Raw genomic sequence first — 13792 nt, 5'->3', positions numbered from 1 at the left:
GTTCGAGGTTCTTGAAATGAGCGCTGGGCAGTACGTACAAATACTGTTTTTAACTGTACCCGAGTAGATTTGTAAGGGATCAGTACATTACATGACAACTTGTTACTTTTACATTTGATAACATATAGCTGTAATTTGTCAAAATAGGATCGTTACGTTTTTCAACCTCAGCGGATGATGACACGATGTCAAAAAGAGGGAACTAAAACATTAACATTAACATTGACAGCAAAAGACTTGGAGAGGCGAGATACTCCTCACTCGTGGCCTTTAAGAGAATTGGTTGATGTTGTGTCTCGAAACGTAAACATCCTGAGCTTCTTAGTGCTACGCAAAATAGCTGTCTAATCTGGGGGAAATATATACAGGTATGCGGTATTTGTCAGCTGTGATCAATAATGAACTAATTTAGCTTTTTCTTTGTTGTTGTTCATCAGTTCACAACTTTAGCAAAGCGATTGGAACACGTTTTGCTAGCATGCCCAGTTTATTTTTCGTTTTTCAAATACGAGCACTATGCAAGTTAATAAAAGAGGTAAGCTATTTTGTGTGCAGACTGCAGAAGTGTTATTTCCTGTTGTGCCAAATTATTAAGACAGTGTTGGGGGGGCGCAACTGATTACTGGCATTTCTATTGATTTCATTTGTGCCATGTTATCAAATCACGAATTGACTTTTACTCTTGTACTGGAATACATTTGCGTCTGTCCCCTTTTTTTTTTTTTTTTTTTTTTGGGTTAAGTTAAAAGAGCTAAATGAGTACTTGCACTTTGGCGCACACGTCTCCGTACTTGTACTTAAGTACAGAGTGCGCGTACTTTTCTGCTTCAAATCAACTTCCCCTTTTCGGCTCACAGGCGGAGACGTTTCAGGCGTTGACAGCCACGGTGCCGCTTCCAAGATCCCAAAGAAGCTTCGGAATGTCCCCGTCGCCAAGTCGCTGCAGGCCTCAGCAAAGTAGCGGCGAGGAAAACAAAAGCCCCCCCCCACCCCCCACCCCCCAAACCCACCCCCACCCCGGTGCGGTGCCCGCTCCACGGAGCTCCGCCCGGCCTCTCTCCGCCGTGTTTTGGGAGGGCGGGAGTGCAGCTTCACTGACCTGAATAAACTGGATCGTCAGGGCCGACTTGCCCACCCCGCCGCCTCCGACGACGACCAACCGGTACTTCTCCTGCACCGAGCCGTCCTTCCAGCCCGCCATCGAGGACACTTAGCCGCCACCGCCTCTTCGCCGCACCGGAGCCCCGCTTTTCTCCTCCTCGACCGGGGAGGCCTGACGCAGTCTGGAGGGAGAGACGGAGCCCCCCCCCAACAAAGATGCCGAAACGGGCTCGTCGGTGGTGAGGAATCCCGGGGGTCAGCTACGCGCGCCGGTCCATACGTGTGACCGCGTTTGAGGCTCGACTACACTGCCCGACTGCCTCCGCCTGCGCGCGACGCCGGAGGAGTGAGCCTCAGCCGGTGCGGTACCGGCGGCTGTCGATAGGGGCTCCCCGCGTGCACATCATTCCAGCCTTCTCCTCCTGAGGCGGAGTACGACTCACACAGTTTAAAAAGTACTGAAGCCATTTCCTGAAGCAAGATTGGAAAAAAAAAAAAAAAAAAAGCACACACTCTGAAATGCACAAAAATACAAAAATGACATTGTACACAAGTGGCAAAAGTACTCACACGCTGCGCAAGCACAGATTCTTGTGTAAGAATGCGTGATAAAATGTGTGTGGGGGGGGGGGGGGGGGGGACTACATTCTCTGCACACAAGCGAGTTGTGACTTACATCATTTTTGTCTTTTCCGTACATGTGAGGGCAAAGTGCATTTGGCGACTGCGGCTCTCCTTGGCCACACGCGAGGGCATTGCAGTAGCTTCAGCCCGCAGCACGCCGAACCCGACAGCTCGGCGACCGGTTACAGTACAATACACCGTGTGTGGAGCCTCGCAACCAGATACTGTACAATCGCTCGATGGGAAGGTGTGAGTCGCCAACTGTCATTTGCCATGATAATGGCATAAAAGTAACAATTCTATGTCAAATGTATCTAAGCCCAGGCAGCAAGGGCAAACTTAGTGGTTAGCATATCTGCCTCATAATTCTGAAGTTCAGGGTTTGAATGAAGGAACCTCTGATGCACTGTGCTACCCCATAACTGTTTTATCAGTAATACAACTAGACTTGCGTTTCTTATCAAAGCATCACTGCCGCTTTCACTGATGCTTAAGTTTACAGGCAGTTGGCATTCCAACAATGCCAGTTTGACAAATGAAGGACAATAAACTGCAGCACCCTTGCACTTGCAGCGTCCACTGAGGACTGTCACGCCACCTAGTGTCAACTAGACTGAACCGGCCTACGGAGCCTGGAGGCCCATTACAGTAGTTCTCCTTTGTTGCAGGTCAGTGACGAGGATATGAGGTTTGTGTTTCATGTTGTCACCGTGGCATTCGGGTCCTGACAGGATTCTTTCCGCATCAGCCTCACACCGTGCAACAGATCGGGCGTGTGAGGAATTCCGATTCCAGCCTTACGCGTGTGGGAGTCTCTCCACTTGGGAGAGTGAAAAAAAATCTCTTTCAAATTGCCATATCTTTATTGAATAATTTCATACTTAATACACAGGTTTGTGTTCATGCATGACCTAATGCACGGGTTATGATGAATGCCTCAAATGATCACACCGCTGTGATTTGATGATTACCACACAATCAATCAAAGGAACTTTAGCTGCATCCGCCCTACGTCAGTTGACTTTTTTCCCCCAAAAGTCTCGTACTGAAATCCAGTTATTTTGGTTATAAATCACATGCGTTCTGAAGAACTGTGACTTGATATTTGCACAACAGATGCTCAAGAAAGCCCATTATTTGGACAGTTACTGTTTCTTGGAAACAAGGATTTTGGATTCGGTTACGATATACCGTTAATAATTGCCCTTTTTATCATTTTGAAAGTTGCAAAATTATAACAAATGCACAACTTTCCAATAGAAATATCTCAAAATCCTCAAACAGTGGCCTTAGCTCTAGCTAGCCCACAACATAACCCAATAAGTAATCCATGTCGTGAAATAAATGCCACACCCCAAATAGACACCCAGGTCAACATCTAAAGAACTGCAGGCCTCCCTTGCCTCAGTTAAGGTCAGTGTTCATGACCCAACAATAAGGAAGACCATCCTTTGCAGAGCTCCAAGGCGAAAACCACTGCTGACCAAAAAGAACATTAAGGCCCATCTTTTGTCAAACAACTGTGTGATGACTTTTGTGAGAATATTCTACGGACTGACGAGACTCTCGTTACATCTGGTGTAAACGTAAGAGCATTTCAGAAAAAGAACAGCATACCAACAGTCAAACGTGACGGTCGTTGGAGTGTGATGGTTTGGGGCTGCTTTCGTACACCAGGACCTGGACAACGTTCGGCCATCAGTTCGTGACCTCAAGCTGAAGCGCATTTGGATTCTGGAGCAAGTCAACTTCTGAATGGCTTTAAAAATCAAAATGAAGGTTTTGGAGTGGCCTAGTTAAAGTCCAGACTTCAATCCAATTGAAATGCTGTGGCATGACCTTTAAAAGGCCGTTCATGCTCGAAAACCCTCTGGTGTTGCTGCATTAAAACAATCCTGCAAGGAAAAGTGGGTCAAAATATCTCCACAGAGACGTTAAAGACTCATTGCCAGTTCGCGAAAACGCTTAATTTCAGTTTAGTTTCTTGCCGAGGGCGGTCCAACCAGTTTTTAAACACAGGGCCAAGTAGCTTTGAATAGTTTTTTCCCTTCAAAAATAAAACCACAAAGTTGCACCAAAAAAATAAAGAATTTGAGAAAAGGGCAAATACTTTTTCACAGCATCGTAACATTTATTAGAAGACTAAATTACGTATTACTGTATTTCAGCTCGTCACTATATCAGTATTCTGAGGAAAATATATGTGTACAAATAAAGCCTTCATTAAAAAAGCCTTGCCCCGAATATGATGCCAGCTGCGCTACAATTTAGTAATAACTACGACATGAGGAAAAAGTTGGCACTACATGCAGTATTCCCAAACAGCATTTTTTTAATGATTGGTCTTTCAAAAAAAAAGTACCTTAGTGCATTCAGGTGAAAATTACACAAGGGGAACAATGTTCATAAATTCTGATCTAAACGGTGTATTTAATTGTGAGACAATCGTTTTCAGACAGTATATTAATGACAGAACGAATAAATACATTGTTTAAGGCTCTTTTAATGGACATTTCTTTCAAATGAACCAGAAATGAGTAGATAAAAAAAAAAGAAAGAAAAAAGCAGTGTCGGAGCCACTGACCATCCGGAATTGTAAATGTGCAGAATTGCAAGTGGGATGATACATAGAAGAGTGGGTGACTTTTACAAGGTCAAAAGGATCAAGTTGCTCTGCGAGTTCTTTCAGAGAGTTGCCTTCTTTTGGGAGAGGTTGATCTTGTCACCAAGGCTCAAGGCCATCCCCTGTTGAACAGATGAGTGATTTATTGAAACAGACCGCATTCAGTTGGTATCCCTGCTAACCCGCATTTACAATTACAACGGTGCCTTGACTTACGAGTTTAAGTCGTTCCATGGCCACGCTTGAGTATTGTTATATTGTCTGTCTACGTGTGGCTGCACCGTTTGTGTTCAAATGTCCGTTGCTTAAAGGGTTACAGCTAGTTTCGTTAGCCCGTCTATGGCGTTATGTATTGTGTGTTACCATTAAGCTAGTGGACGTTTGTAAGGCAGTTATATGGTTGTTGAAAAATATTACATGCAATTGTCTTTGTTTCGTGTTTAATTTTTGACAGTAAAAGTAGGAGTGACAATAAACAACTCTACGCAAGCTCTTGGGCCTGTTATACCGAAACGTTAAGTCAAAGCAAAAACTCATCCGAGCGTCGCCACGTATGTAGAGAAACCCGTAAGTCAAGGTACCACTGTATTCACTCTTATATTAATAGTTCACAATTCATTGCAGAGATATAGTGAAGCAGCAGCGACCCACCTGACTTTTGGCTCTAATGCGTATATGTCCGTTGACAGGTGCATCTGGCCCCAGGTGGATAGGCTTCTCGATGCTGACATTAGCAAGGGCATCTTCGCCAAATATAGAACGGGCGTAGAGGTTGGCGGCCATGAAACCACAGAAGCCGGACAATGCCTGGTTGGTAGGAGAGAAAGAAAATAAAGAATATTTTACAACAACAGTATTTGCATCTGTCTGACATGTTGTCACATCATTATTATTATTTGAAAGTGACACACAGCAGGGCAAAACACATCCCGCCCATCTTAATCTACCAAAGGAATTCTATCTATTTTGGGTTGCTTTCACGTGGGCAAAAACAAACCTTCTCTGGAGTCAGGCACTTCATGTTTGTGGACTTGAGGATATGTTGGAGGTACTCGTTCAGATCAGTGATGTTTGTGTTTACAGTCACCTACCAGGATTAAAAAGAGTTATTAATAGGTTTATACACAAATCAACATGTTCCATTACAGTTCATGGACTTAACAGCTTAATCAAGTTCTTCTAAAGCCAAACAATCATTGTGATTATAGACAGACAGAGCTACTGAAAAGGCTGCCACTTATGTCAGCGCCGAGCAGAATTCCAAAGCTCACCTTGTTTTCCCACTCAAACTCAGTCCACATCTGCCTGAATTCAGCATCTGTACAGGATGACATCTGGATGTAGTCCATGATGTCAATGTGGATGTCACTGAGGACAACGCAGTTCCTGTCGCTTGCAGCCCCGGAGACATCATACACTGGAGACAAAGAGTTAAAACGCCATTTAGCATCAAAATGTCAAACAATTTGTTGAATTGTGCACAATTGTGCACTTACCTATGTTTCCGAAGATGATGCCATTTTCAGTCGACGCTACTTTGACGTTAGCCTTGATGTTAGCAAAGTCGTGAGGGGCCAGAGTAAGTGGGGAAGGCTTTTCAACAAGCTTGAGGTCACCTGTGGAAAAATGTATTTTATAAGAAAAGCAACTCAGCAACACAAAGATGACCGACAGTGAAGGCAACTTACCTAAAGTAGCGAGCTCGAGGGTGCAGTTCTGGAGCGTGTCACTGGTTTGGTTGACCACCAGCACATCCAGCACAATGTCATACTGGTTGACATGGACATAGGCTTCTGCGTACACTGGGTCTGAGAAACCCGTCAGCTGGGTCACCTAAAAATGTCAAGACAAATAGAGAAAAAGTGCAAAGATTGTGGCTCATTAGTGATTCGAGCTGGAATTCATCTTTTAAATGCTTCTGTCTGCTGGTGAAGCAAAGAATGTGCGCACTGCTGATGTCATACCTTGTTGAGTTTTGAAGCCAGGGGATCAGCGGCTTCCTTCCTTTGAGTGTTGCCCATAGCAGCCAACAGACTGAGCTGGAACTGGTCCTCCTTCGAGGTCGTCTCATTTTTGGCTGTGAGCTGCATGAAGGAGATCGGGTCGTCTGCCTGCACTGTTACATTACGCTTCTCAGACTCTTTCTGAAAATCGGAAAAAGACAGACAATGACATCTGTATTGCGGCGCCAAGCCAAGCGACACGTGAAGTGATGTGCAGGTTTAATGTTCTATTTACAGAACTAAAGTGGTAGGGCCCAAAGAGATATACAATATTGTGGCCCCAAATCCCCGGGATGCACTCCCTGAATTGTACAATGTGCTGCGAACACAACTGTCACCTGGACAGAGACAACAGATGGTTTGAAAGAAGTCTTTGACGGCACCTCTTTCATCCCTTCAAATAAGTCAGTCTCTAACAAATAAAAAACACAGCCAATTCTGGCATTTTGGTGCCTCGAGGACCTCTGTTACAACCGAAGGGAATGCTGTTCTCCGAGGGTGATTCCACCAAGACGTCGGTCGCTGACAGACAGTAGGAGCTCTCTCCACATCTTAACTCATTCACTGCCAGACATTTTCCGCATATTTGCCAGACGTTTTAGAGCATTCTGACTGATCTTTCGAGACACACAGAATATTGTGTTCTCTCACAATAAAAGCACCGAAAGAAAGCGAAGACTCTTCTTTAACCAGGAAAAATGCTCTGAGAATGAGAATATTCAGAGGCATTTGCCATCATCGGTTTGGCGGTACGAGTCATTACCTTCTGTGAAAGCTTCTCCTCCTCCAGTCTGACAGTCAGCATATGTGACAGGGATTTGCGGCACTCCTTGTTGAAGATGTCATTCATGAGCGGCGAGCACTCTGACAGGACCTTGAGGCACAACGAGATGCGGTCCACATCGTCGTCTGTAATCGGCTTCTTGGCCAGAGAGGACTTGCCCAGGTGCAGCACGGTGACCATGATCAACATGGCCTCTGCAACAAAAGACTATTAAGGAGAGTGAGGTTAGTTGGACATGTATTCCTTTTCATGACTGCAGACAAACTTACATTTTGTTTCTTTTTATCTTGGACAAGAGCAATGTAGCGCAAAGCCACTTTGGTCAGTGTTGTGGCGAGAGAAGCAGCCACATAGAAGTCTCCATCCATCAAGAAGCCCCTTAGCGGAGGCCTGAACACCAAGAACAGATAATGAGTAGGCTGACAATATAATGTGCACAGATTTTCCGAGCCGTTTTCTTACCTATCCTCGTCTTTTTTGGAAGGCCTGGAGGAGCTGAGCGCACTCTGCGTCACATAAGTGCCCATCTCCGTCACCAGCTTCTGAGCTGGAGCTGCAGTCACTTCATCCTCTGGCTTCAACTCCCCCGTCTCTTTCTTTATCTCGTTCTCCACTATAGGAATCTGCGCAGTTCAAGAGCATTGCAGATATTTGCGACGCACTTTGTGAACGCCATAAAACAGATTACGGGACAAACATACCTCTCCCAGTGACCTGCGGACTTCTGTCATCACATTCTGGATGTCTTCTTTTGTGCTGCAGTATTCACCCAAGATCCACAGCGCACCTCTGTAGATTCTGGAAAGTGAGGCACAAGGTCTCAAACCGCTACAGCAGTAGGGTTGCACCCTGCACAAGTACTAAAAAAGCACCGTGATACCGCGCCGTCAAAGAAACGGTACGATAGCAGGTCTTTTTAGTCATTTATTTTTTCATACTGGCTTCGACTGACAATGAACAATTCTCCAAATACTGTAAGAGTGCTTGCTTCAAGCTGTTGATTTGTCACTCCCAGTTGAAGTTTACTTGAAAATAAACACGTGATAAAGAGACAAACAATAAGTCTCTTCGCGGAATTGTAACAATGCAAAACATGTATTGCTCTTCCACCGATAGAAATGCACGTCACCGGACATTACATACATTTCAGCAGCTGCGAGAAATTGTGTTTAATAACTGCTGTGTACATTTGTATTTTATCACAAGGGAATACATTCATTATCTTCCAATGCCAAATATTTTTGGGGAATTTAAGTTCCATGCTTTACCATCTATGATTCCACTCGTTTCACTGATGTTTTTTAGGTTTTTGCCATGGCATCGTTTCAGTATCGCTACTGTAGTGTCAAAGGCAGAATATCGGTATTGTGAAAACACTATATAGCCGATGAGGAGATTGAAAATGTAGGTAACAGTAAAAACCGACTGATGCCGAATGATTAGCATAGATTGCCTCTAAATTGCCCCGAGGTGTGAATGTGTGCGCAAATGGTTGTTTGTTTATATGTGCCCTGCGATTGGCTGGCAACCAGTTCAGGGTGTACCCCGCCTCTCGTCCGAAGATTGCTGGGATGGGCTCCAGCACGCCCGCGACCCTAGTGAGGATAAGCGGAACAGAAGATGAATGAATGTATGAATGAATAACAACCTCCACATTTTTGGTTCATGTAATGATTTGAATAACTTTTGTTGGTGCATTTCCTTTCGCTCGCAATATTGACTGAGGGTGACAGCCACTAAATAATCACACAGCACAGCATCTTATTTACATTCTCAAACATAACGTCAGGACTGTTCCTGAAAAACAAGGATCGTATTCAGGGACATGATCATGAGACTCATAAATGTCATCTGTTACGCAATCAAGTTAGTGCTATCGATGAAAAAGTGCCTTGTTTCCTCTGTGTGGTGGAAACTGGAAACCATGGTTACTGTGTTCATTATTTCTGGACATGATGTATTCATCAGTGGTTGCTGTAAACATGATTTGTATTCTTATTCACTTTTTGTTTTTATTGCTGCTATGGACATCGAGTCCGAGTGGATCGTGTTCCGCGCCTCTATTGCCGAGGCGGCCGACCGGAGGTGTGGCCGTATGGTGGTCTGTGCCTGCGTGGCGGCAATCCCCGAACCCGTTGGTGGACACCAGCGGTGAGGGATGCAGTCAAGCTGAAGAAGGAGTCCTATCGGCCTTTTTGGCCTGTGGGACTCCTGGGGCAGCTGATGGGTACCGGGTGGCCAAGCGGAATTCGGCTTTGGTGGTCGCTGAGGCAAAAACCTCGGATAAGCGGAAGACAATGGATGGATGGATGTATGGTAATTTCTTTGATCACTTACATTGAAAAAGAGAACTTTTTTCTCGTCTTTTTTTTTTTTTTTTAAATGAAAAAAACCCAAGTCAGTTTCACTACTGGGCTTATTTTTCTGATTGTCATCAAAAAGGGACTATTGCTTGTAAATTGACTTACTTGACTGTTTTAATAGCATGAAAGACCTCCAGCATCTTCTCAATGATAAGCGGTCTTAAGATGTCAAATCTTTGAATGGCTTCTCGCACAAACTCCAGCACGTCAGCGGCGGCTGCTTCATTTGTGTCACTTAAAAATTCCATCAGCTGAAAATGTATCAAATAATTGTTGAAAGTGTTTCAGATGAATCGAGAAACTACTATATTTTGCATGTCAAAAATATTCAAAGCATAATACAATCCTGGGGGAAAAAAGAAAAAAAAAGCTCACCACAGGAATGACATTGGCCGCCATGTCAGGGAAACGCACACTGCAGGAGTGAAGAGTGCGCACCAAGAGCTGCCTGTACTTGTCTGTGTCTTCATGTTCAGTCACATTGTTCGTCTTGATCACCTCTTTCTTCAAAACGATCACCAACTGAAAAGGGGCACCAGTATATTGTATTTGGAAACAACACAAACCTGAAAACATAACACACGACTCGACAGACCTCTTCCACATTGCGCGATGACACGAGGTCCAGGGCCAGCTGCAAGGTCTTCTTTCTCACTTCCAGGTCAGGAGTGCCGAGAACACGTAGAATGTCCATCACAAGGTCCTGGGTTAGGAAGAAGGGGTTAGGCGTGTCACACATTGGCAACATAAAATAAATATTTCTAATCATTCTTATCATAATCATCCTTTGTACATATATAAAATTGAATACTGTGCAGTAATGAAGTGTTTTTCACAACAGCTCCAACCTTCTGGAGTTTTTCCCCACAACACACTTGCAGTTGTGAATGAATTTTGCAATTGATTATTCTACTGATTATCCTCTCGATTAATTGAGCAACTGAATAAAAATTTATTTTGGTTTATTGAACAACAAAATGTGCATGTCAGGTGGAGGTATCATTGTTGTCCACTTGGGGTCGCCATTCCTCGCATTCCGCTTACCTGTGACGCTGAGTGTGTGTGGCTTCAAAAGGTGTGGCCTGGTTAGGTGAGTGACGTGGGAGTCAGCGAATGAGCATGCGTGGCCATCAGTTGTGGCCGCAGCAGCGTGCATATGATTGTGCTTATTACATGCTTATTTTGTTATCGTTAGTTTAATAAAGCAATTGAAAGAGCAGTGGCAGCTGTGTCTATCCTTTACTACTTGTGGGGGCATTACAACAGGCTCCAACTAGCTGTGGTAGGTTATATTTAAATTAGCCAAAATAGAGAACATGTGTTGGCAATTGTAGACGTGCTGTTGTGGTATGTACGTTTACAGTAGACACACTGCACTTCATCGCCTTTTTTATGTGTAAATTGATTTTAAACTTTGACATTCTGTCTTTGACTTAGCTCTTTCCTCCTGACTCCTGACTCGCCATCATAGCATCAACTTATTTCTAATTCAGAGTGGTGCAGGAGTCTGTAGTAACATGACCCCGTGTGGAAAAATTATCACTGCGAAGCTTTGAGGTAGATTTGGCCTTGACTTTTTTTGTCACCAAATTATTATTATTACTACTAGTAATTATTATTACTTTAGCCCAAAATTTGGACTTCTTACTATTGTACCGTAATGTCATCTATTTTTAATTTGCTCCTCTTCATTATACGAGCACACTATTTTAATTTTAGTCTCTGTCTTGTTTATGCAGTGACATGCCAAATCAAAATACTTTTTAAAATTCTTGTTAATAAACGTGGTTATGAATGAAATTTTTTTTTTTTTTTATTAATCGCAAGTAATGGAAATGAGTTTACATTGAGAAATATTGGACCAAAAAAAAAAAAAAAAAAGCTTGTTTTAGACTTTGTATTACGATGTAATTCAAAAGCATTATATGTAATGTTATCCCACAATTTCAAATACCTGGAGTACACGCTCATGAGTGGGATGTTCCTTAAGCTCAATCAAACGATCAAGGACGATGAGTTTCACATTGTTGTCACTCTCCTTGATAATCAGATCAATGTAACACTGGGCAGCGGCCTGTAAATGTATAAGGCATGCAGATATAATACAATCGTGAATTGCCATTGTCAGTTTCCTGCCTTTTAAAGTATGAGCCTTCAATCTTGCCAGTGTACCTTAATCGCTGTGGGTGCACTCGAGAGTGTTACAAGTGTGCCAGCCGCCTCGTACTTTACAGCCGGACTGGAGGACTGAAGCAGGTTGTAGATGCAACGGATAAAGCGGGCACGCTCAGAAGGGTTTGCGTGACACACCTAATAAGGGAAAGAAAACAATCAATAAATACATTCAAAAGTATTTTCTGGGTGCTGGAGATGACTTCGCTTCACTCCCGATAAAGGATGTGACGTACTTTGTAAATCAGCTCCACAATGACCAGCTGTAGAATATCTCCAAAAGTATGAACCTGGTCAATGCATGTGCTGAGGTAATCCAGAGCTCGATCCTAGAGGACACAATTGAAACGAGTTGGGTCGCGGTAACTGGTTGTGTCAGGTCAAGTTGCAACAACAAGGAAAGACAGAGGTTGATGTGTCACTGACCTGATCTGCATGAATCAGCATCATAAAAGCGTTCCTCTTGCAGCTGGCATCTTTTTCATTCACAAGAAAATCATGGATCAGCTCTGGAGCATCCGGGATGAGATGTTCAAAGTTTCTGAATCAAACAATTATTACTAAATGAGTGTGTTTATTTGTTTTTTACCAAAGAAAATATTGATATTAAGACATGTTTTTAAATTAAGCCTCCTAAGAGGGGACTGTCTTGTCTTATGAAAATGAACCAATGTGGGCAGGCACTTCAATAAAAAAAAAAAAGGGCCTTTTCCGTGTAACCTATGAACCTATCTACATGTGTACCTGTAGATGGTGTAAATGGCCAGCACGGCATTCCGGCGGACATAGCTGTGCCGGTGCTCCAGGCAAGCGCGGATTGCTGGCATGAGAGGCTCAAGCAGCTCAGACTCCTTCAACTTACACAGGAAACGGAGGGTGGAGCCTCGGATGAACTCATTGGGGTGCTGTAGGTCCTAAAATGGAAGAAACACCATATTAGCTGATGTATGGATTGGACATTGATGTATGGACGACATTTGTTCGCGTACCTTCCTGTAGGCATCACAGACCAGGATCATCTCCTGGAGCAGCTTGCCGTCCGGCGTGGTTTTGGGCACAATCTCCCAAAAAACAAGCAGCAATTTTTTGATGGTGTGGTCTTGAAGTGGCAGCACAAAGCGGATTATGGTCATCAGCAGACCTGGCAACTTCTCGCCATTCAGGATCATGATTATCACTTTCTTCAGCGCCTCAGTTTTTGCTTTAATCTCCCCCTTTTCTGTGGAATCGATGAACACATCACCAGTTAGCATTGCCCATTCAGCACAGAAACATCCATATGAGCAAAAATCACACTTCTACATTTCATAAGACTTCCTCAGAAAATGCTATGACACTCCATTACCCAGATCAGTCTTCAAGCAGACTTCAGTGGGGGGCTCCGAGTCAGATGCGACATTGATGAGAGTGTAGCAAACGTTCTCCGCAGCTGTCATTTTGCTGCCGGACTTGGAATGGTCTCGAAGAATCCGACGAATATGACTGACTGGCTTTTCACCTGCAGTGTGCACGACATCAGTAAATTGAGTAAACAAAATCAACAACCCAGGAAACTTGTTACGTCACCAAGAAAGCAGATTAATGAATGACAAATATGGGTTATCAAGCCAGGTACGACCACCTTCATACGACCAGCTAGACCGGATACACAAAATACACAGCGTTGTAATGCCTAGTTTAAATTTACACTGTTTACTTATCAGCTGTTTTATAGGAGATATTATACAATCGCATAAATTAAGGAATCCATTAACAAACACGTGCTTACCATACTTACTGGCTATAGGAGCAACAGGTTAAAAATAAAATGTTAACGGAACAGTCTGTGGAATGTACAACTTGACCATTAAGTATAAACAAAGTTATCGGAATTAGTTGTGCATGTCTAAAAGAGGGGCGAGATTAAAATAAATCGTGTCCATGGTAAAAGTTCCACCGCTTCATGGTCACAGTACGTTGAAAAATGCTGACGATAATCATGGAAAATGCCACTTCCGAGTCAATAAATGAATCAAGTGACACGTCGTATCGGAGTAACGCTAACACCCGTGCAATTCGGCAGCAAGACAGTATGTTTAGTCAATTAACGAGGACAACAATTCATCCAATTAATTCCAAATTC

General features: G+C 43.5%; 2 protein-coding genes across 3 annotated transcripts in view; both read right to left on the bottom strand.

Annotated features, from left to right (window-relative positions):
• Positions 1-1451, bottom strand: part of rras2 (RAS related 2) — a 39899-nt gene extending 38448 nt beyond the window's left edge. The window contains exon 1 of one of the 2 annotated variants that reach the window (XM_061670918.1): positions 1100-1451. In XM_061670918.1, coding sequence (XP_061526902.1) covers positions 1100-1201 — 102 coding nt within the window. In that variant the 5' untranslated portion in view covers positions 1202-1451. The remainder of the gene's footprint in view (positions 1-1099) is intronic. The other variant, XM_061670917.1, reaches the window with a different exon arrangement.
• A 2457-nt stretch (positions 1452-3908) lies between these two features.
• Positions 3909-13792, bottom strand: part of copb1 (COPI coat complex subunit beta 1) — a 10216-nt gene continuing 332 nt past the window's right edge. The window contains exons 2-22 of the mRNA XM_061670916.1: positions 13016-13168; positions 12660-12889; positions 12415-12584; positions 12097-12211; positions 11907-11999; positions 11671-11808; positions 11453-11572; positions 10094-10201; positions 9874-10020; positions 9604-9749; positions 7837-7933; positions 7598-7758; positions 7405-7525; positions 7115-7342; positions 6313-6492; positions 6037-6181; positions 5845-5964; positions 5620-5765; positions 5346-5435; positions 5000-5155; positions 3909-4470 (exon numbers count right to left, since the gene is read on the bottom strand). Coding sequence (XP_061526900.1) covers positions 4411-4470; positions 5000-5155; positions 5346-5435; positions 5620-5765; positions 5845-5964; positions 6037-6181; positions 6313-6492; positions 7115-7342; positions 7405-7525; positions 7598-7758; positions 7837-7933; positions 9604-9749; positions 9874-10020; positions 10094-10201; positions 11453-11572; positions 11671-11808; positions 11907-11999; positions 12097-12211; positions 12415-12584; positions 12660-12889; positions 13016-13106 — 2862 coding nt within the window. The 5' untranslated portion in view covers positions 13107-13168 and the 3' untranslated portion in view covers positions 3909-4410. The remainder of the gene's footprint in view (positions 4471-4999; positions 5156-5345; positions 5436-5619; positions 5766-5844; positions 5965-6036; positions 6182-6312; positions 6493-7114; positions 7343-7404; positions 7526-7597; positions 7759-7836; positions 7934-9603; positions 9750-9873; positions 10021-10093; positions 10202-11452; positions 11573-11670; positions 11809-11906; positions 12000-12096; positions 12212-12414; positions 12585-12659; positions 12890-13015; positions 13169-13792) is intronic.

Source organism: Phycodurus eques, chromosome 2 (genome assembly GCF_024500275.1).
Source record: "Phycodurus eques isolate BA_2022a chromosome 2, UOR_Pequ_1.1, whole genome shotgun sequence".
Lineage (NCBI taxonomy): Eukaryota > Metazoa > Chordata > Actinopteri > Syngnathiformes > Syngnathidae > Phycodurus > Phycodurus eques.
The sequence above is the reverse complement of the archived record's forward strand: the minus strand, read 5'-3'. Positions and strand labels throughout refer to the sequence as shown.